Raw genomic sequence first — 22,455 nt, forward strand, 5'->3', positions numbered from 1 at the left:
AGATGCAGGGGAGGGCACCAGGATGAGGTCTCTTGTTGTCTGGTGTGCTCCCTGGGGCATTTGGTGGGCCGCTGTGAGATACAGGAAGCTGGACTAGATGGGCCTATGGCCTGATCCAGTGGGGCTGTTCTTATGTTCTTATGTACTTGGGCTGGAGGGAAAAGGTGAAGCAGCACAGCCCAAGTGAAAGGGAGAGAATGGAGAGGGGGCTAAGACCCAGGAGGATTGAAGCGCTCCGCTTTCACTTTTACTGCTGCAGGGAGCCCTGCCAAAGGTCGCACCGGGCTCCCTGCACTCTGGGGAGGCTGCAGGAGGCTTGGGTAAGTGAACGCAAGCCCGTGCGGCCCCCTGAGCGGCGCGATCCTGGGGATCATGCCACTGCCTCCTCCCTGCCTCCAGGCTGCCCCCACCCCTTAAGGGAGCAGAGGCCAGGGCCCACAGGCTGGGGCTTTGCGACGCCCCAGTTTGAAAAGCCCTGTTTTAGATTAATAATCTACAAACTTCTAGTTCTCCCAGTTTCTGCCTGAAATGAGCTCAGAAATGTAGAAACAGCCTGAGATTGAAAACGATTTGTTTTTGCAAAGTTTGTTCTCCCAAACCCCAGTCATTCACTGTTGCAATTAGGCAGCAGATAAGACTGGGGAACCAGCTTGTCAGCCTAAAGGACTATTCTTCATATTCCCGTCTTTATGTCTCATCTGTTAAACAAATCCTGACCAAGATAGTCATACAAAGATTTCCTTGAGTACTATCAACTGAAAAAAGGCTTTACATGTAAATACTATATATATATATACACACACACACACACACACACACACACACACACACACATATATATACACACACACACACACACACACACACACACACACCTGCAATTCTTTAACATGCTCACCCAGTGTATCTGTGATCTGTGACTGTGGCTGGCCAGAAGTCTGCAAATGCAATAGCTAAGTTCTTTCGTGTTAAAGGTGGACATTATATTCCAGCAGCAGATTATATCTTGCAAAGGTCTTGCCCCAACTTTTGTATGGAACAATTCTAGGCCCCTCCTCTTCTTCCTTTGTCTCACTTGAACGTGTCCAAGCCAAATTTTTAAGAACTATATTTCAAGTGCCCAGCTATGTGTCTAATGCAAGCTTACGTCTTGATTCTGGCCTGTTAAAGGTCGAGGCCAGGATTGCTTTAGCATCCATTTATTTGTGGCTCAATCTGAATTTTAACACCCAAGGCCTAACATCTTTGGTTTTAATTGAAAATTTTCAGTCTACCTGGCTCAAGGCGGTACACACGAAGCTGAGACACTTGGGATTTTCACCAGAGATTGTTCTGGCAATGGATTTGATTCAGGCAAGAGTGACTATAAAACAGACTGAGGGACATCGAACGACAAGATGTCAGAAGATATCCAGATTTCCTTGCTTCTGATGACACAAGATATATAGTTACCCCAGCCACTTATCTTTCATTATTAGAGCTTCCTAGGCAGAGGAGAGCTTTTTTCTTAGCTAGAAGGAGAGCACTTCCTTCGGCATTTGTTGAGGGCTGTTTTTGAAAGATCCCCATCTCCGAAAGGCTGTGTCCCTGTGGTTCAGGGGAGGTTGAGACAATCGAGCATGTCATGTTTTGTTGCCCATTTTATCAGGGGATGCGAGATAAGTTTATTATTCCCCCTGAGCAGAAAATTCTTGGGTTTGTCACAAACCAAAACCAAAAACTTCTTTCAGGTGCTAATTCTCAGCTTATAAGACCGATTGAAAGTTTTTTGACTGCTGCTTGCAAAACCCAGATGGGCATTATTAATAAGAAAGGAAATTTTAATAGCTACTCCTTCTTATTCGTTCGTAATACTATGATGGCTATTTTATTGTATTTTCATGTTGCATTTTAATGTTGAACGTGTTCTAATGTTGAAATTTTAAATTCCGCCTGCTGTAGGGCGGTATTGTGTGTTTGTTTTTTCTGGTCTTTGACCGTAACAATAAATGCATTCATTCATTCATTCACCTGAGCCCTCCACAGGAGACCAGAGCTGCACTTCGGCTCCCTCTGGAGGGCATTCTGAAGCCTGCAGAGGCAGTGCATGACTGCCCACTGCCTCTGCAGGCTTCAGAAAGACCCGGAGAGGTGAAAAAAAATGTCATTTCCGGTTTTCTGAGGGAAACCTGAAGTGACTTTTTCACCAAATTAGGCATTCTGAGACCCGGTGAAACCCTCCAGGGGCTTCCCTGGGCTTCGGAATGCCTTATAGGGCAAAAAAAAAATAAAAGGTCACTTCTGGTATCCTTGCAGACACCAAGGCCCCAGCTGTACTTGCTTTCCTAGACAAGGATGGCTGGAGCAGTGGAGGCCATGCAAGGACGATCCACCCCAGGGGCTGAGGCACAGAACTGCTGTTGCATAGAACTGCACAGAACGGAGTTGCAGCCAAAACTCTGTTAAGGAAGTAGAAACTCTTTAATTCCTTCATGGTCAGTTCCGGGCTATGGTTCAAGGGGCAATAAGGTTTGCCCCTACAGCCCCTGTGGCAATGCAACTCTGTTGGCCAGTGGAGTTTGTCCTATGCAGGGTCCATCCCAGCAACCTCTGGGGTGGGGAATGAGAAGAAACTGTTCCCTCCCCCCAAACTCAGCTCAGCCCAGGTCAGCCTGGCAGAGAGTGATGGAGCGGTGGAAGGAGAAGAAAGGAAGGTGGAAAGGAAGCAAAGTGGGGAAGCTGAGAAAGGAGGATCCCAAGCACATGCATGCACACATAGGTGCCCCAAGCTGTGTTTTGCCACAGTGCTCAGTGCCACCTGGAGCGGCTCCCAGGTTTGACTAATCTGCAGACCTTTTAACCTCGTGGCTCTCTTCCATTGTCCTTCCCTGCCCCCTTTTGCTCCCTTTTCCATCGCATGTCTACCTATTTAGTCTGTAAACTTGTGGGAAGGATCTTGCCATTGTGAATTAGAAGCTCCCTCACTTTTTTGTTTGCGCAAAGCAGTCACAGAGACTTCTGATTCAGGCAAGGGGTGCAGCACACTTTTGTCCCCTGATTTAAATCACCACCACAAAAGCCTGGGCCCTTGCTAGCATTAAGGAGAGTGAAGGACTGTCTGCTGAATTGTTATTTCAATGGCAAGAACTGCCCAGTGATGGAGATTTTAAAGGGTTAACCTAACTTCTCTCAGATGAGGAACATTAGGAAAAACATGACTAGTGTTTCTGTTGAAGACAGGATAGGAAAAGTCATTATGTCAAATTGACCTGCACAAAAAAACATGTGCTTCATAGCTTTCCCAAAAGGAAAATTCCAGGGTCTTGTATAATCAGATTTGGGGGCAGGGAGTCTTTGTGATGCAGAGCAAAGAGACTTCCTAGTTAGGGTTGGAACCATGCATCAGTATGCCCAATAAGGAAGTGGAAGTCACATGGGTGTCACATGGGTACTCTGTTTGTTGCAAGGTATAACAGAGAAGTTTTGGGTGTGGTTCTCTGAGAAGCAAAGGATCCACCATGGGGTAACATTTCTGTATCCAACCTGTATCTCAAATCTATTCCTAATCTGTAAATAGCCTGTAAATAAACGTTCTATATGCTTTTAAAGGAGTTTGTGCCTGTTTAGCATTGACTCAGAGAACGAATCCGAAATATTTCCATCAGTGGCGACTCCGCCGGGACTCTGGTTGTTCTCTGCTAAGCAGTTAGAAAAAAAAACAAACAAAAACCAAGCAACTTAAATTGGAAAAGACGTTGGATACAGGTTGGTTTCTCCCCTGATTGCACGATGTCTACTGGTGTGAGTGGTGCAAGCAGGTAAGTATTTGTTTAAGTGTCTGTCTGTCTGTCTGTCTGGTCTGTGTAGTCGACCAGAGGTTACTGCAGTGGAGTTGCTGCATGAGGGTGTGGACCTCATACAACAAGGTAAGTACAGGGTACAGTAGGAGCAGGTTTCCTAGTCTGGTGCCTGGGGTCAACCTTGTTGGGTAAATAAGGGCCCTTGGGGATAATTGTGTGTATCCCTGGTGATTTTAGTGTCTGGGTAAGGCAGGTTCCCTGAAGTTAACTTCTTCCAGTTCTGGGTGTGGCCAGAACTGTGGTGTAACAGGTAAGATATTGTCTGGACCACTTAAAAACCCTTGTGTGTGGCAGATATACCTGTGGGAAAGTTAGTAAGCAATCTTTATTGGTGCTCACTGTCTTTTAGAAACAGAGAAAGTGAGAGCAAGGAAGCTTCTGAATACATTTTGAAAAATCAGAGTAGTTTAATTGAAGTAGAGGAAAAGCTTGTGTTGTTAAGTGCTAAATAAAACAGATATTTCCTGGAGCTAGCAGTGTGTCTGAAAGCAGCTAGCATGTAGCAGCACAAGATGCTGCTCTGGGGAGCACCCAAGGCTTTTGAGGGCCTTGGTGCTTGGTGGGAGACAAACAAGATTGTATCTTGTTGCCTGATGGAGAGTTTTAAAGCAGAAGCACTCTGAGCGTTTGCAAGTTAGATCCCGAGGCAGCAAAGAGTTAGAGCAATGAATACAACAGACAAGTATAGTAGCGAGATGCAGAAGGAAGGCCAGATGCAGAAGAAGAAGTTCTGCGATTCAGCCTTCTCTGCCTTTTATTCCTTCTCATACAATTCACAACAGGCTGGGGTTTTCCATTCTCTAATCTTGTTTACAATACTAAACCATGAGTCAATAGTCTGCATAATAGGGAAATTTCCAAGTGGATGATGAGACTCACACTGGCTGTAACCAGCCGGCTTTCTAGCTTAACCACAAACACATCCCTAGATATGATTCTTTATAACATCGCCTTGTTGACAGGCTACAAAGCTTCAGACCTAGCATGTCACCAAGGCCGCGCCGAGTTTGCTCTTGCACATGTGCAAAGTGTACTTTGCTTCACTGCCAACATACAAGGCTAAGGCTAGCACCTGTGTAGATAACCACTACACTAGCAGCTTGGCAGTTCTTCCAGAACTGTCTGTGAATATCTGTGTTCTGTCTATTTAAGTTTTGGCTCAAAGGTTGTAGTTTTAACTATTTGTAATGGGCTGTGTGCTTTTGTGTGCTGGTTTAAAGAGAATGAGTGGATAAGTTAGTCGAGACATGAGGCAAGGTAAGGATTTAGGAGGAGCGAATATGCGGAACGTTAAGAGGAAGTTAAAAGGGACAGTGTGCCCATTGTTAATCTAACAATGAGATCTAACAGAAGTTAGTACCTGAAGTGATAATGTTGTCGTGGCATCTGAAGAGAAGGGAGGTAAGATTGTACTGTAAGTGTACTTTCAGTGTTGGAAACCTCAGAATGGAGGGAAGTCTGAAGTAAGAATGAAATGATGAATTCTTTTGCATGTACATTAGAGCTGTAAATTATAAGCATGTGTAATGTGAAATATGCTATTTGTGGATGTAGATGTGTAGAGAGTGAGTGATGTGTTTGAATGGAGTGTTTGAAGTCTATGGACATGTGTGAAGGTGTGAGAATGAGAGTGATAAAGTTAATATAATATTGTATTGTATTGGCAACCTTCAGTCTCGAAAGACTATGGTATCGCGCTCTGAAAGGTGGTTCTGGCACAGCGTCTAGTGTGGCTGAAAAGGCCAATCCGGGAGTGACAATCCCTTCCACACCGGGAGCAAGTGCAGTCTGTCCCTGGTCTGTCTCCCTGGCTATGGGCCTTCCTTCTTTGCCTCTTAGCCTCAGACTGTTGGCAAAGTGTCTCTTCAAACTGGGAAAGGCCATGCTGCACAGCCTGCCTCCAAGCGGGCCGCTCAGAGGCCAGGGTTTCCCACTTGTTGAGGTCCATCCCTAAGGCCTTCAGATCCCTCTTGCAGATGTCCTTGTATCGCAGCTGTAGTCTACCTGTAGGGCGCTTTCCTTGCACGAGTTCTCCATAGAGGAGATCCTTTGGGATCCGGCCATCATCCATTCTCACGACATGACCAAGCCAACGCAGGCGTCTCTGTTTCAGCAGTGAATACATGCTAGGGATTCCAGCACGTTCCAGGACTGTGTTGTTTGGAACTTTGTCCTGCCAGGTGATGCCGAGGATGCGTCGGAGGCAGCGCATGTGGAAAGCGCTCAGTTTCCTCTCCTGTTGTGAGCGAAGAGTCCATGACTCGCTGCAGTACAGAAGTGTACTCAGGACGCAAGCTCTGTAGACCTGGATCTTGGTATGTTCCGTCAGCTTCTTGTTGGACCAGACTCTCTTTGTGAGTCTGGAAAACGTGGTAGCTGCTTTACCGATGCGCTTGTTTAGCTCGGTATCGAGAGAATGAGTGTCGGAGATCGTTGAGCCAAGGTACACAAAGTCATGGACAACCTCCAGTTCATGCTCAGAGATTGTAATGCAGGGAGGTGAGTCCACATCCTGAACCATGACCTGTGTTTTCTTCAGGCTGATTGTCAGTCCAAAATATTGGCAGGCCTTGCTAGAACGATCCATGAGCTGCTGGAGATCTTTGGCAGAGTGGGTAGTGACAGCTGCATCGTCGGCAAAGAGGAAGTCACGCAGACATTTCAGCTGGACTTTGGATTTTGCTCTCAGTCTGGAGAGGTTGAAGAGCTTTCCGTCTGATCTGGTCCGGAGATAGATGCCTTCTGTTGCAGTTCCAAAGGCCTGCTTCAGCAGGACAGCGAAGAAAATCCCAAACAAGGTTGGTGCAAGAACACAGCCCTGCTTCACTCCGCTTCGGATGTCAAAAGGGTCTGATGTGGAGCCATCGAAGACAACAGTGCCCTTCATGTCCTTGTGGAAAGATCTGATGATGCTGAGGAGCCTGGGTGGACATCCAATCTTGGGGAGAATCTTGAAGAGGCCGTCTCTGCTGACCAGGTCGAAAGCTTTCGTGAGATCTATGAAGGCTATAAAGAGTGGCTGTCGTTGTTCCCTGCATTTCTCCTGCAGTTGTCTAAGGGAGAATACCATATCAGTGGTGGACCTGTTGGCTCGGAATCCACACTGCGATTCTGGATAGACGCTCTCTGCAAGTACCTGGAGCCTCTTTAGTACAACTCGGGCAAACAGCTTTCCTACAACGCTAAGGAGAGAGATGCCGCGGTAGTTGTTGCAGTCACCCCTGTCACCTTTGTTCTTGTACAGCGTGATGATGTTTGCATCCCTCATGTCTTGAGGTACTCCACCTTCTCTCCAGCAGAGACAGAGGAATTCATGCAGCTCAGTGACGATGATCTCTTTGCAGCATTTTAGGACTTCAGCAGGGATGCTGTCTTTTCCAGGTGCCTTGCCAAAGGCAAGGGAGTCCAGGGCCACGTGAAGTTCTTCTAGGGTTGGTTCACTGTCAAGCTCCTCCAGCACAGGCAGGCACTCAATGTTGTTCAGTGCTTCTTTGGTGACTACATTTCCTCTGGAATATAGCTCAGAGTAGTGCTGCACCCAGTGTTCCATCTGCTGCGCCCGATCCTGGATGACCTCGCCTGTGGCAGACTTCAGAGGGGCAATTTTCTTCTGTGTTGGACCTAGGGCCTGCTTGATACCATCATACATCTCCTTGATGTTGCCCGTGTCAGCTGCTATCTGTATCTCGGAACAGAGCTGGAGCCAGTAGTCGTTAGCACATCTCCTGGCAGTCTGTTGGACTTTGCTGCGAGCAGTTCGGAGGACCTGCAGGTTGCGCTCACTGGGACAGGCTTTGTATGCTGCTTGAGCTCTCCTCTTTTCCTCAATGACTGGTGTCAACTCCTCAGAGTGGGCTTCAAACCAGTCTGCCGCCTTGTTGGTCTTTTTGCCGAATATGGACAAGGCGGTGTTGTAAACGGTATTCTTGAAATGTTCCCATCTGTTGGATGCGTTTGCGTCGGCCGGGCCTGGAAGAGATTCCTCAAGCGCTTGTGCAAATTCCTCCACTTTTCTCTGATCCCGGGTCTTGCTGGTATCAATGCGAGGTCTTCCTTCCTTTTTCGTGTGATACAGTCGCTTTGTTTGCAGTTTCACTCTGCTGCACACCAGGGAGTGGTCAGTGTCGCAGGCAGCACCATGATAACTGCGTGTGATCTTGATGCTGGGAAGGCTGGAGCGTCTGGTGAGGATCAGGTCGAGCTGGTGCCAGTGCTTTGATCTTGGATGTCTCCAAGAGACTCTATGTTGGGGCTTTGTGTTGAAGAACGTGTTGCTGACACAGAGACCGTGATGACAGCAAAACTCTAGCAGGCGTTGGCCAGTTTCGTTCATCCTCCCAGTGCCAAACTGACCTAAGCAAGTGGGCCATGAACTGTTATCAGCACCAACTCTAGCATTGAAATCGCCGAGGATGAACAATGGCTCTTTTACAGGGATTTTCTTGACAGTGGTGGCCAGGTCATCATAGAATTTGTCTTTGGCTTCTGCTGGAGACGACAGAGTCGGTGCATAAGCACTGATGAGAGTGATAGGTCCTGCTGATGACTGGAGCTGCAGGGACAAAATTCTTTCACTTCCCACAGTAGGTGGGATGATGGATTTCAGCAGGGTATTTCTGACCGCAAAGCCAACGCCATGTTCCCTGGTTTCGTTTGGTGGTTTTCCCTGCCAGAAAAATGAGAAATTTCTCTCCTTGACAGATCCGGAATCTGGCAGCCTAGTCTCTTGAAGGGCGACGATGTCCATCTGCAGTCTGCTCAGCTCCATGTCGATGACAGCTGTTTTGCGTGCGTCGTCTATTTCTTGCAGGTCGTCAGAGAAGCCAGGTGTCATTGTCCTAACGTTCCAGGTGCCCAGCTTTAGGGCAGTAGCTTTCTGTTTTCTGTTGCATGGTGCAGAGTTGTCGATCCGCTTGTCGGTTTTCACCCTAAACCCCACGCACCCCATGAGGTTAACGGACCGTGGCGAGGCAACACCTTACTGGCTGGGGACTGCCCAGCTTAAGGCGGGCGGTAGCTGCCCAATGAGATGCAATGATCTCTCCCACCGTCGGAAGCAGCCCCTGGCGTCATGCTCTACGCCAATCGAGCAAAGACTTATAACCGGTAAACTGCTGCTTCCCGTGTTGTGCCGACGCCGTATGGCGAAGTTGGAGTGTCCTCTCCAGTGCGCGAAGCCTGGGTAAAGAAGGTATGGAGGATAGGCTGTTACCCATGCAGCAAATCCCCCCTCTCCACTTCGCTGGAATGGTCCAATGGAAAGGCAGAAGCCAATACGGTTGGTTCCAGCGGCGTCGCAGGAGTTGCCAGAACATGACTGTGTTCAGCCATGAACTGCCTAAGGGACTCCGGCTCCTGATTTTGCCTCGAGGTTAACTCCTGAAGCCTTTTCCAGAACTGGATGTAGCCACAAGGCAGTGGAGGTTTGAGGTCAGAGTTTCCTTCTCTTAGATGAGCTGCCTTCCTAGGCTGACGAGTCCCATCTACCCGGTGGCTGTTTAGTCGCCTCTTACGACAAGTACAGCCAAACTGAGGGCCTATTCTTAGCCCCCAGCCCCCAGGGTAGTGAATAATCACCACTACCCCAGGGTAGTGAATAATCACCACTTCTAAATAATCAGTTTGTTTTCAAACCTAAGCATATCTCCTATAACATCTTAGACCTTGCAACACACATACACAGTGCATCTTACAAATTTTCTATTTAAATAATTAAAAAATGAGGGATATGAGAGCACTAAAATATATTTCAGCAACACCTTAGCAGGCTCAGAAGCCCCCTGTCTTAAATGCAAATATAATGTGCTTTCACCCCCATGTGCTTTTACACATAATTGTTGGACCCAGAGTGAAAAGGCAAGCTTCATTAATAACCTAGCAGCAAAGTTCTGCTATTTTGTTTATTTTCACAGAAACGAAGATGCGTGGCACTAAAGTTTCCTGAAGACATCCAGTGAACCAAGAACCCCTAATAAAAAGTTCAATGTTGTTGTTTTTATGTTTGTTTTTGCTTTTTATAATTGTGTTAAAAGATAGTTATTTAGCACCCCCCTTAAGGGAGTGCATAGTATGTAACCAAGTTTTAAAAAAACTTTCCCAATGTTTGCATAGCTCATGATGCAATGTCTTATAATGTAAATGTAATTCATAGTGAAATCCCAATGTCCATTTTGCATGGTGTTATGACCCCACAATGCCAACCTGTAATATAATACATGCTGTAGTATTACATGCCAACCATGTAATATAATACATGCTGCAGTATTACATTTTGTTCAGATTGAGCCAGAAGTCATATAGCTTGATTTTGAATAAAGGAAATTTAAGAAGTAACCCTAGGAAGGCCAGAAGCAGCTTAACTAAAATATGAGGTGCTCTTCAGCAAAGTTCTTCCCTCACAGGAATTGCTAATTGCTATGCAAACGTTAGTAAGAGTCACTTCCAAAGTGACTGTGAACTTAAGTAATGAGCTCATCATGATTTTGACTTTATGCTGCCTGTTTGTCTTTGTTCCATGTTGTCTATCTCATGTGCCTTATCTCCTATTGTCTAAATAGGTTATGTAAACTTCTCTAATTCCTCTTGTTGCAAATTTGACTGGTAGAGTCAGCTAGGTTAACGGCAGTAAGGTTTTTTGGGAACTTACGGAGTCTGTGGAAAAATCAGACTCTGGTGGAGTGCAGGTTCACTCCGGATGTAGTGGAGTGGAGTCACTCCGGTTTTCAGCCTGGCCAGGCGGGGGAAATCTGAGTTAATTTCCCTGGTATATAAATGTATGTTCCCATGTTTTTTAGGACTTTAGAAAGTCCTGGGTTTAAAAGGTTTTCTCCTGCCTGTGCTCTAAGCAAAGCTAGGCGTGGTTCAGCTGAAGCTGTCTGTCTGGGCGTTCACCAATTGTTTGGCAGTCTCCCAGACTGATTGTGTAGGCTCCCTGTTGCAGCTATTTTAAACTATGATCTGCTCGGTCCGGGTAAGAATTTTTCCTTTCTGCGCAGTCATGTGTCTATGACTCACTCAGTGTTTAATTTTGAATGTGCGCCAGTGTGTGTCTGGGCTGTGATCCCAGCAATGCTGTCATAAGTAATGCTGTCCAGCCATAACTTTGTACTGAAAAGAAAAAAGAGGGAAAGAGCACCTTTTCAAAATATCTGATTTTTAGTTAAAGAAAAAAATTGAAAGCATTTTTATTTGCAAGTAAACTAATGTTTGGAAAAAATAGTTGGCAGATAGTGGCTGCACTGCTTTATAGCTTGTATGCTTGAAAAGCTTCTCAGCTTCTCAGCTGACTGATGGTGAGCTACTCTGCCAGGCAGGCATGCTGAATTTACCCAAGAAAAAAAGGCTGCCACTTTGAAACTCTCCAGCTATGTTACCACCCCTCTTACTCTTGTGTCTAGTTTATTGAATTTTGCAGGGTCTTCTGTTTTCTGGCACCTCTTCTGTCTCTGTTCTTTCTGTTTCTTTGTACCCCTCTGTTGTATACTTGGTCTCACGCCCAGGGTTTTGGGGTGCTCAGAGTTGTTGGGTCTGAACCCTAGAGCCCTCAAAGATCCTTGTTCGGTAGTACTGCCACCACCCTGTAAGAGCCAGTGTCTCAGTCCAAGGAAACTGAGACCCTCTAGGCTTAACTATATCCCTTGTAGGCACTGAGCACTTTCTTTACTTAAAGTCTCAGTCCTCAAGTTACTAGTCCACAAAGAGGATTTTGGTAGCTTGATGAACGGCTAGGCAAGATTCTGAACCTTTGTTCCCAACAGACAATGAACCAACATGGTAAAGGGATTTTTACTTTGTTGAGTACCTGGGGTTGCAGGAAGTTGCAGGGGGCGGCAGATGCTGGGGGTGTGGGAGCTTCTGGGAAACATGTCAACATGGGACGACAGGGCAAGCTGGCTAACTCTGTTATTCTGACTCTCACCTGGGTCAGCTTCTTTTGTAGATCCTCAGGCCAGTTACCTAAGGGCCACATGGTCCTGGCGAGGCAGGATGTGCACCCACCTCCTATCTCACCAAGACGAAGACAAAGAAAAAAAGACACCCCTTTGGGCTTTGTTTTTTATACTTCACAGGCTACCAGGATGGGTGACTCTGTACTCATTTTAAACTGTCCAATCAGAAATCCTTGAGGACAGAATCTTCCCGAAGTGGGGCTGAAAGCTATCCCCTTAGTTCCCCCCTCCCATTGGAGGTCTACAGCTGCATTCCACTCTAATGGGTGCCTTGCAGTCTACAGAGGTGCCACCTTGTCACCTTCCATGGGTTGTAAGTTCCTTGCAGTTAGGACAGCAAGTCCCATGCAAGCCCCTCTATGTTACTGGGTTACTTTGGTTCAGGCTTTGCAATGCTACTAGGCCTGAACCGTACATATTCATGACACCCTCCTCTGCTGACTGAACCTGAATGAATCTCATGGTTGTTGAAGTGCTGCAATAAGATCTGTCTTGATTTCTAGGCTGTGTCTCTGCTGCGTGTATTCTTGTTGAATCAGCCTCCCACATCTAGTCTTTGCCAGTTGCTCAGGTGTTGGTTTAGGGGAAGGGTAAATGAATGTGTGTGCATTTAAACAGGAAAGCTAATGTTGCAAAAATGAAATAGCTTGTATGCTCAGTAATTTCTAGCAAAGGTTATCTTTGTGCTGAAAGTCACAACAGTATAAGTATCTGTGTTACAACAGTATATGTGTCTGTGTAAGCTAACTAAAGGAAATTTTTTAGGAGCACATTCAAATTGTGATGTGAATTATGAATGAATGGGCTTGATTCACTCTCAGTAAAGGAATTAGAATAATAATTGGAAAGGTGATGTTCCCTTAAAGATTTCCTGGCTATGCTTTATTGTCAGTTAAAGTTCACATGGTAACCCCTTCCAGTTCTCCTTCTATTACCCTTCTAGAACCCTTCAGTTCTTCTTCTGGTACCTGGGTGGCCTACTCTATTAGTGTGCCACTGTGCTGTTGTGTTGGTTTATGATGCTGCCATCAGCAGGACTCTTCTTCATCAGTAGATATTTCTTTGACTCTGACAAAACTACACATTCACAAAGTATAAAAGGAACAAGTTTGGGTGAGTTTGTTTGGTCTGTATGTTCTAATTTTGACTATTTCTTATAGGTTCATTTGTATGCTCGCAATAAGAGAGGCTTGTATGTAAAACGAAGTTCAAACAAACATGCATGTCCCCAAATCAGTAGTATAAAGGTGTGACCAAGATAAACACCGAGATGTTTATCTTGGTCAAGAAAAAACAGGCAATTGATGGAAATTTTAAAGGGTTAACCTAACTTCTCTCAGATGAGGAACATTAGGAAAAACATGACTAGTGTTTCTGTTAAACACTAGTTTAACTAGTTAAACTATCCTGTTAAAAACAGGATAGGAAATGTCATTATGTCAAATTGACCTGCACAAAAAACATGTGCATCATAGCTTTCCCAAAAGGAAAATTCCAGGGTCTTGTGTAATCAGATTTGTGATTCTTTGTGATGCAGAGCAAAGAGACTTCCTAGTTAGGGCTGGAACCATGCATCAGTATGCCCAATAAGGAAGTGGAAGTCACATGGGTGTCACATGGGTACTCTGTTTGTTGCAAGGTATAACAGAGAAGTTTTAGGTGTGGTTCTCTGAGAAGCAAAGGATCCACCATGGGGTAACATTTCTGTATCCAATCTGTATCCAACCTGAATCTCAAATCTATTCCTAATCTGTAAATAGCCTGTAAATAAACATTCTATATGCTTTTAAAGGAGTTTGTGCCTGTTTAGCATTGACTCAGAGAACGAATCCAAAATATTTCCATCACCAGCCAACATTCCATGGGACATTCTAGTGTATGGCTAATAATAATAATAATAATAATAATAATAATAATAATAATAATAATAATAATAATAATAAACTTTATTTCTATCCCGCCCTTCTCCCTAAAGGGACCCAGGGCGGCTTACAACATATTAAAAACAGATTAAAACATAATTTAACAACAGATAAAAACATATTAAAAACACATTAACAGAAACCATAAAAACAGTAGTCAGATAAAAGTCAGACTAAAAAGAGCATAAAACAGCAGTTCTTAGAGGAATCAGGCCTGTAAACAACAACTAAAAGATGTATAAAAGATGTTTAAATGACCATGAAGTCAGAAGGCTTGTTTAAACAGCAGAGTCTTCAGGCCTCGCCGAAAAGTCTCAAGAGAGGGAGCCATTCTTAAGTCAAGGGGAAGGGAGTTCCATAACGCTGGTGCCACTACTGAGAAGGCCCTGTTTCTTGCCGCCGCCCCTTGTACCTCCTTAGGTGGCGGCACTTGTAAAAAGGCCTTCTCTGATGACCTGAGAGGACGAGCCGGACTGTACGGGAGTAGGCGATCACAACATTAGACACAACGACACAACATTAGTTTCAACCACATGACTAGCTCAAATCACAGGAGCGCAGACCAATCTTTTGATTGTTATCTGGATGCTAAGGCTACCGTATTTAAACCACACTTCCATCAACTTCCATCAACTTAATAAAGCATTCAGTGGTCCAGCACATACAAGCAGTTGACCTAACATTGATAATACCTGTGTCGGGGCCCCTCCCAGATGGCCTGCCCCCCTGACTTGCCCTGGAGCAGGCACTCCATGCCCAGGGTGATGAGGCTTCCTTGCCCTTGAAGGGGGCAAAGCAGGTTGGCTCACCCCAACCAGCCAGAGGGGGCTGGCAGGGCAAACAAGGAACATTGCAGGAAACAAGCCAGGAACAGGAAAGGCCTTTTCTGCCCCACCTGGAGGAAGGGGAGGGGCCAAAGGGGGCAGGCTTGCTCCATAGAACAGGGAGGCCAGGGATGAGAGGCAGGCAGTGTGAAGCAGGGAGCTGTGAGATCAACAGCTCCTGCTCCTAGGCCAGGTTTGGCAGCTCTGCGAGGGAGGAGGACAAGGGTGCTGGAACCCCCTCCTCCCTTTAGCCTATCTGAGGCCTCCCTGGGGGTGGAACAAGCCTGCTCCAGGCCCCTCCAGGGCAGAGACCCTACAACCTTCCCAAAGCAACTTCCTCATTCTGTAACAATTGTAACCAATTCAGGGCTAACCCATTCGTGAGACCAATTGAAGATGTTGCATCAGGCAGCAGATTTGTGGGGGCACATTTTCCTGTCCACCTTCTTGCCTCCACTGCTCCTTCTTCTCCTTCCAGTCCCGGGATTGGAAAAGGGGTAAACAATAAGAGAAAATGTGGAGAGAAGGAGAGTACTCAGCCAGAGAGTGGCAGGAGCATGGGCTGACACAACATTGGGTAATAGAGGCAGCATTTGACATCCCACCGCAGGCATCAGGAGATCCTGAGCTAGCCCTGAACCAATGGGAATGGCTTTGAAAAGCTAATCCACTAATACATACAGCATGTTGATTGTATCTACCTTTTCACTCTTCTATTCCTTAGGTGTCTCTGTTCTGGAGCTATGAATCCCTCAGAAAGACGTATCTTCCGCCAATCCTGTTTTGCAGTCTGCATGTACTTATTTGGCCTCATGTCTCTCTCCATGTATTTCCATCTGCAGTATAAGCTTTCTTACCAGTGGTGGCCGTTCAGCTTCAAACACACATCAAATTCATTGGGGGAACACCATTTGTCCCCTAACCTGACCCGTAATCTTTCTAGCACACCCACTCCATTCACAGATAGAGGTATGTGGACAGTGAACAGCGCTGGACGCTTGGGGAACCAGATGGGAGAATATGCCACCCTCTATGCCTTGGCCAAGCTCAACGGGCACCAAGCTTTCATCCACCCATCCATGCATCAAAACCTAGCATCAATATTCCGGATCACGTTGCCTGTGATTCATAGTGAGGTGGTTGGCAAGATTCGTTGGAGGAATTTCAATCTGCATAATTGGATGTCAGAGGATTATCGTCACATCCAGGGCAAGTACGTCCGGCTGACAGGCTACCCTTGTTCCTACACCTTCTATCACCACATCCGCCAGGAGATACTTCAGGAGTTCACTTTCCACGATCACATCAAGGAAGAGGCCAACCAATACCTCCTGAGTCTGCGTGGGCAGCGCCAGGATGTGACGTACGTTGGAGTGCATGTTCGGAGGGGGGATTATGTCAGGTTGATGCCCCAGAACCTGAAAGGTGTGCTGGCTGACAGAGGCTACCTAGAGAAAGCTATGAACTACTTCAGACAGAAGTACAGCAATGCTATCTTTGTGGTGACCAGCAATGGGATGCAGTGGTGCAAGCAAAACATTAACGACTCCACAGGGGATGTTTACTTTGCTGGCGACGGGCGGGAGTCATCACCAGGGAGGGATTTTGCTCTCCTTGCTCATTGCAATCACACAATAATGACGATTGGGACATTTGGCCTCTGGGCTAGCTACCTGGCAGGAGGGGAGACTGTCTACTTGGCCAACTACACCCTCCCAAATTCTCCCTTCCGTAAGCGTTTCAAGCCCTCTGCATTCTTCTTGCCCGAATGGATTGGGATCCCGGCTGATCTCTCCCCTCTTCTGCCTAAGCAAGCCACCCAGGTCACCTCTCCTGCCCAGGTCACTGCTTCTGCACAGAACACCTCTGCTGCCCAAGTCCAGAAGCCATGAGCTAGACCTGAAAGCTGCTGGTTTTGCCTAATTAGATAATAACCAGGTCTATTTGTGAAGTGATCTCATCAGGAACCTGACAGCTTCTGACAGGATAATCAGAGACCTAGCTTGTTCTACCATATTGGCTTTTGAAAACCATTTCACTTCACAGTGAGGAAGCATGAGGGATGCCCCACATCCTACAAGTTATCTCACTGCTAATCATGCACGTAGGAGGATCCACACAAATACTATGGATCAGTGTTTCTCTTTTTTTCCCCTTTTTTTTTGGAAGTTTGTTTATTTATTTAACTAAAATAAACATAAAATACATAAACAAATACATAAACAATATTCTAATGGTGTAGCAAGAGCGAAGCCAAAAAATTCCTACTTTTAGATACATAAATCCAAACATTAAGAAATAGTAGTCTATACCACTATCTAATCCTTCAAAACCAATCTTCAAATCCATAATACATCAAATCATTGTCTTCTCTCTGTTTCAAAAAATCAGTAATTGGTTTCCAATTTTTCAAGAAGTTTTTGGTTGAGTTCTCCTTAAGTAAAGTTGTGAGTTTGTCCATCTCTGCAAAGTTCACAAGTTTTGTCCACCACTCTTCTGTCGAGGGTGTTTATATGTTCTATGTTTATAGTCTTCCAATTTTGAGCATAAAGTATTCTGGCAGCGCTTATCATATACAAAAATAAAACTTCATTTTTTCTTTCCACATATTCATCTGTCATACCTAATAAAAATACTTCTGGCTTCAACCGTATATTTGTTTTTAAGATCAACTGTATCTGTGCATGAATTTGTAACCAATATTTTTTACTTTTGAACACATCCACCACATGTGGTAAAAGGTTCCCTCTTGTTTCTTACATTTCCAACAACTATTGGTAGACTTTCTTCTTCTTCTAAACATTTATAAAATCTACCTGTTAGACCATCTGGACCCGGAGCTTTATCTGTATTAATCTTCTTTATTGTCTCTACAACTTCACATAGAGTTATTCTATTATTTAGAATTTTCCTTTGTTCTTCAGACATTTTTGGTAAGTTTTGTTTATCCAAGTAGTTCTACTTGATCTATTTTCTGACTTTTGTATAAATTAGCATAATAATTTGTAATTATTTTTTTTATATCCTCCTGATCAGTATACATTTTTCCTGCCTCCTGCAATTTTAAAATTACTCTCTTCTCTCTCTCCTTCCTCAATTTGTAGGCCAACCATTTTCCTAGCTTGTTGGCATGCTCAAAATATCTTTGTTTCACAAACTTTAATTTACTTTCCATTTGATTCACCATCATCAAAGATAGTTGATGCTGTAAATCTTTTATTTGCTGTACTATTTTTTTAATCTTCTGGGACTTCTATTAGCTCATATTCCTTCTCAATTTTCTGAAACTTACTTTGTCTCTCTTTTTTCCATTCTATACTTTTCTGAATAAAGTATCCTTTCATAAAGGCTTTACTAGCGTCCCAAACTGTCCTCATTTCTGTTCCCTTATTTAAATTCAAATTAAAAAATTCCCTTAATTTCTGCTTAGCATCCTTTATTATAACCTCTTCTTGTAACAATAATTCATTCAATCTTCATCTATATGTTGTAGGTTTCTTCTTAATAGTCATAGTTATTGGATTATGATCTGAAAAAGTCTTTGATAGAATTTCTGTTTTAGAAGTTTTTATTGCAATGTCCTTAGTCACCCAAAACATATCTATTCTTGAAAATGATCTGTGTCTTTCTGAATAATAGGTAAACTCTTTTGTATTTCCATTCATTTGTCACCAAATGTCTACAACCCCTAAAGCTTATCCTTTTGATTTTCCTGTTCTCTTTTTTGTTCTCCTTCGAATTCCTTCATAAAATCTTTAGCTTTCTGAACTGTATCTATTCTATAAGTTCTACTCTGAAATCTAAAGGTAACTCCTTCCAGTTCACACCATCTGAAGATAATTTTCTTCTGTTTCAAAACATCCACCAGAAAGTCATATTCTGCCCTTTTCTTTAGAATTCTAAGTGGAACCTCCTTCATCACAATAATCTGTACTCCTTCTACTGTAAGCTTTACCTTTGCATGTTGCTATAAAACCATATCTCTTGTCCTTTTTCTTGTGAAATGCACTAGTATATCTCTTGGAAGATTTCTCAACCTTGCAATCCTTGTATTTACTCTGTAGACTCTATCAATCTCCAACTCGATCTCATTAGGATCACTTTTCAAACAAATTGCCAAAATTTCTCTCATCCTGGCTCTTATCTCCTCTCCTTCCTGTTCTGGTATAGCTCTGAATCTTAAAATATTTTCTTTTTGCGCCTTTTCCATCAATGCCAACGTATCCTGATTCCTATCGTCTCTGACTTCTAAATCCTCAAATTTTATCTCATGAACTTTTATTGTGTCATTTATCCCTTCTATCATTGTCTCTGTTTCTTTCCACATTGTACCCCAACGTAACATGTTTGTTTGCATCTGTAATTTCATCTCCTGCATTTCTTGATGTAATGTTTCGAATCTCCCATCCATCCCTTCTATTTTTTTCTGCAAACGATTTTCCATCTTCATTAGTAAATCCTGAATAGCTTCCAGATTCAGCTCTTTCCCTGATGATCTTGGTGGGGATTTCTCTTTATGTATCTGTTCCAACGTATTACGTCTCCTAGTGGTGGCCATTGTCCCTTTTAAAAATTTCAGTCTATCACAATCCACAGATAATGATCTTAAATTTCCACAGGTGTTCCAATCTGTAACACTTCACAAGTAGTTGTCTTAATTTGCCACCAGACATCAGTATACTCCTTTATGCAGAAACTTCAGCAAGCAGCCTATTGTTTTAATTTTATTATCTTCTATTATTAATGTTGGTAACTTAAACAAAGTATTATAACCATAACAAGCTTCTCACTTCCCAGAAGAAATGGTAAACAAAACTGGTAAGCTTGGAAAAAAAACAAACTTTATCAACACGACAAAAAAGCGACACCGTCTTCCTTCTGTCCCATACACAGTAGAGTTTTATAAAAAAAAACACAAAAAAACTGCAAAGTAATCAACTCCAAAAGGGTTTTATAAAAACTCTTAACGTTTCTCTTCTCAATATTCTCGATCCCAGCTTGAAAATTCACCCAACTGGGCATTTATACTGTATCCCATAATTTCTTTCCTTTCAACTCTTTATAGTTCTTAATTCTTAGTCCTTTAGTTATTTCTTGTCCTGTTGCTGTTGGTCCCTCTTTATCTTTCAAGTCCAAATATTTCTTTCTCTTTCCCAACTCTGTTCTCCGCTACGTGCCCCAGAAAAATAAAGCTGTAGGAAGGGGGATCAGGCTTACATTTACGTCCGTGGCTGAGCTCGATAGTCTCCAACTCCTTCGCTCTGAAACTGTTTTACACCCAGAGCCTTCGCTCCAGGAAGATAAAAAAGGAACGTTCTGGAGTTAATTGTGGTTAATCTCACGCCGTAGCCCCTTTCAATCCAGGAGACATGGCGGGCTGACGGCTGCTGGAAGCTCTGCTTATCAGCAGATACGTCTGTCGGATTGGATCAGTGTTTCTCAAACTGTGGGTTTGGACTCACTAGGTGGGTTGCGAGACAATTTCAGGTGTGTCCCCATTCATTTCAATATTTTATTTTTAATATATTAGACTTGGTGCTGCCGTGGTTTGTGACTGCATTTGGGGAAATGTTACAGATTTGTACTTTGAACAGGCTATGTAAATGCTTTTAACAATGAAAGTCAATGGGACTTACTCCTGGGTAAGTGTGGGTAGGATTACAGTCTAGGATTGTTAAAAATGTCCTTGCTTGATAATGTCACTTCTGGTCATGACATCACTTTCGGTGGGTCCTGACAGATTCTCATTCTAAAATGTGGGTCCTGGTGCTAAAAGTGTGAGAACCAGCAGGCATCCTTCAGTCTTAGAAGACTACGGTATCGCGCTCTGAGTAGTGGTTCTGGAACAGAGCGTCCTCTCCAGTACGCGAAGCCTGGGTAAGGTAGATATGGAGGATAAACTGTTACCCATGCAGAAAATCCCCCCTCTCCACGTCACTGAAATGGTCCAATGGAAAGGCAGAGGCTAATACGGTTGGTTCCAGCGGCGTTGCAGGAGTTGCCAGAACGTGACTGTGTTCAGCCGTGAACTGCCTCGGGGACTCCGGCTCCAGATTTTGCCTCGAGGTTGACTCCTGAAGCATTTTCCATAACTGGATGTAGCCACAAGGCAGTGGAGGTTTGGGATCAGAGTTTTCCTTCTCTCAGATGAGCTGCCTTCCCAGGCTGACGAGTCCCATCTACCCGGTGGCTGTTAAGTTGCTTCTTATGACAAGTACAGCCAAACTGAGGGCTTATTCTTATCCCCAGCCCCCAGGGGAGTGTGTGAGAACTCCCCAGCCCCCAGGGGAGTGTGCTATGGATTATACAGATATGACCAGTGCATTTTTTGTAAAAAAAAAAAGAAAAAAAAAGAAAAGGTGCAGGAACTCACGACTTGTTAATCTTTTATTTATTTATTTATTTTTAAATTTATTTAAAATAAAATATTTTATTTAATATATAATATAAATATATAATATATATAAAATCTTTTATTTATTTAAAATAAAATAAATCTTTTATTTATTTATTTATTTATTTAATTTATGTATTCATCTCATTTCTCTCTGTTTAAATCCCCATTCCCCAACTATTTAAGAACTAGAAAATGAGGGGAGATCTTCAAGAGAGAAGAACAAAAAGAGACGGACCACCTTGGGAGCGCACACCAAGGATTATATCAAGGCTTGTTGCATGTATTTGCAAATATGTAACAACCAAAAAATTTAATTAAAACTTTTAAAACATTTAATAAATATTGGTTAAAACAATTGATGAAGGCAAAATATAAAAAATGTTTACATTACATCACTCTACAGATTTGTTTGAACCCAAACCAATTAGCACACAGGGGAGAGGGGGCACAAAAGATGGGTTAATTAATTGATTAATAAACGTTATGGATCAAAAATCATGTGGTCACACACCCTCTATTGGCTCAAGACATTGAAACATAATTGGTGCAAAGAAAAGAACATCCCCCTGCCCACTCTATCACCACATCCTGTGGCCAGGAGTTCCACAGGCATTCAGTGTGAGTGGACGTCCCCTGGTTCTGGTGTTCTGTGAGGGGGAAAACAGCATCCCCCTATCCACTGTATTTATCACCATGTCCTGAGGCAAGGAGTTCCACAGACACTCAGTGTTCCAACCCCTAAAATTCAGCCACTGAATTGAGGGCAACAGATTCAGAACGTGTTTGGGCCTCTTCAGCCTAGAAAAGAGACGCCTGAGGGGGGACATGATTGAGACATACAAAATTATGCAGGGGATGGACAGAGTGGATAGGGAGATGCTCTTTACACTCTCACATAACACCAGAACCAGGGGACATCCACTAAAATTGAGTGTTGGGAGAGTTAGGACAGACAAAAGAAAATACTCAGCGTGTGGTTGGTCTGTGGAACTCCTTGCCACAGGATGTGGTGATGGCGACTGGCCTGGATGCCTTTAAAAGGGGATTGGACAAGTTTCTGGAGGAAAAATCCATTAGGGGGTACAAGCCATGATGTGAATGCGCAACCTCCTGATTTTAGAAATGGGTTATGTCAGAATGCCAGATGCAAGGGAGGGCACCAGGATGAGGTCTCTCGTTATCTGGTGTGCTCCCTGGGGCATTTGGTGGGCCGCTGTGAGATACAGGAAGCTGGACTAGATGGGCCTATGGCCTGATCCAGTGGGGCTGTTCTTATGTTCTTAACTACAATTCCCAGAAAGCCTTGCAGGTCTCTTGTTATCTGGTGTGCTCCCTGGGGCATTTGGTGGGCCGCTGTGAGATACAGGAAGCTGGACTAGATGGGCCTATGGCCTGATCCAGTGGGGCTGTTCTTATGTTCTTATGTTCTTAACAGTCCAAAGAAAGTTCTTCTACACACATGTATAGAATATGCAGCCACAAGATGTGGTGATGACCAATGCTAGGCATGTCTACTCAGAAGTC

General features: G+C 44.0%; 2 protein-coding genes across 3 annotated transcripts in view; one reads left to right on the forward strand and one right to left on the reverse strand.

Annotated features, from left to right (window-relative positions):
* Window positions 1-22,455, reverse strand: part of TNNT1 (troponin T1, slow skeletal type) — a 504,690-nt gene that overhangs the window by 64,462 nt on the left and 417,773 nt on the right. The window lies entirely within an intron of this gene.
* On the forward strand, window positions 15,329-16,426 carry LOC136653460 (galactoside alpha-(1,2)-fucosyltransferase 2-like). Its single transcript, XM_066630357.1, has one exon. The coding sequence runs from the start codon at window positions 15,329-15,331 to the stop codon at window positions 16,424-16,426; it is 1,098 nt and encodes a 365-aa protein (XP_066486454.1).

Source organism: Tiliqua scincoides, chromosome 5 (genome assembly GCF_035046505.1).
Source record: "Tiliqua scincoides isolate rTilSci1 chromosome 5, rTilSci1.hap2, whole genome shotgun sequence".
Lineage (NCBI taxonomy): Eukaryota > Metazoa > Chordata > Lepidosauria > Squamata > Scincidae > Tiliqua > Tiliqua scincoides.

What these genes read in the sequence shown, in the direction of transcription:
- LOC136653460 (XM_066630357.1), top strand. Translation starts at nt 15,329, where the DNA reads ATGTACTTATTTGGCCTCATGTCTCTCTCCATGTATTTCCATCTGCAG.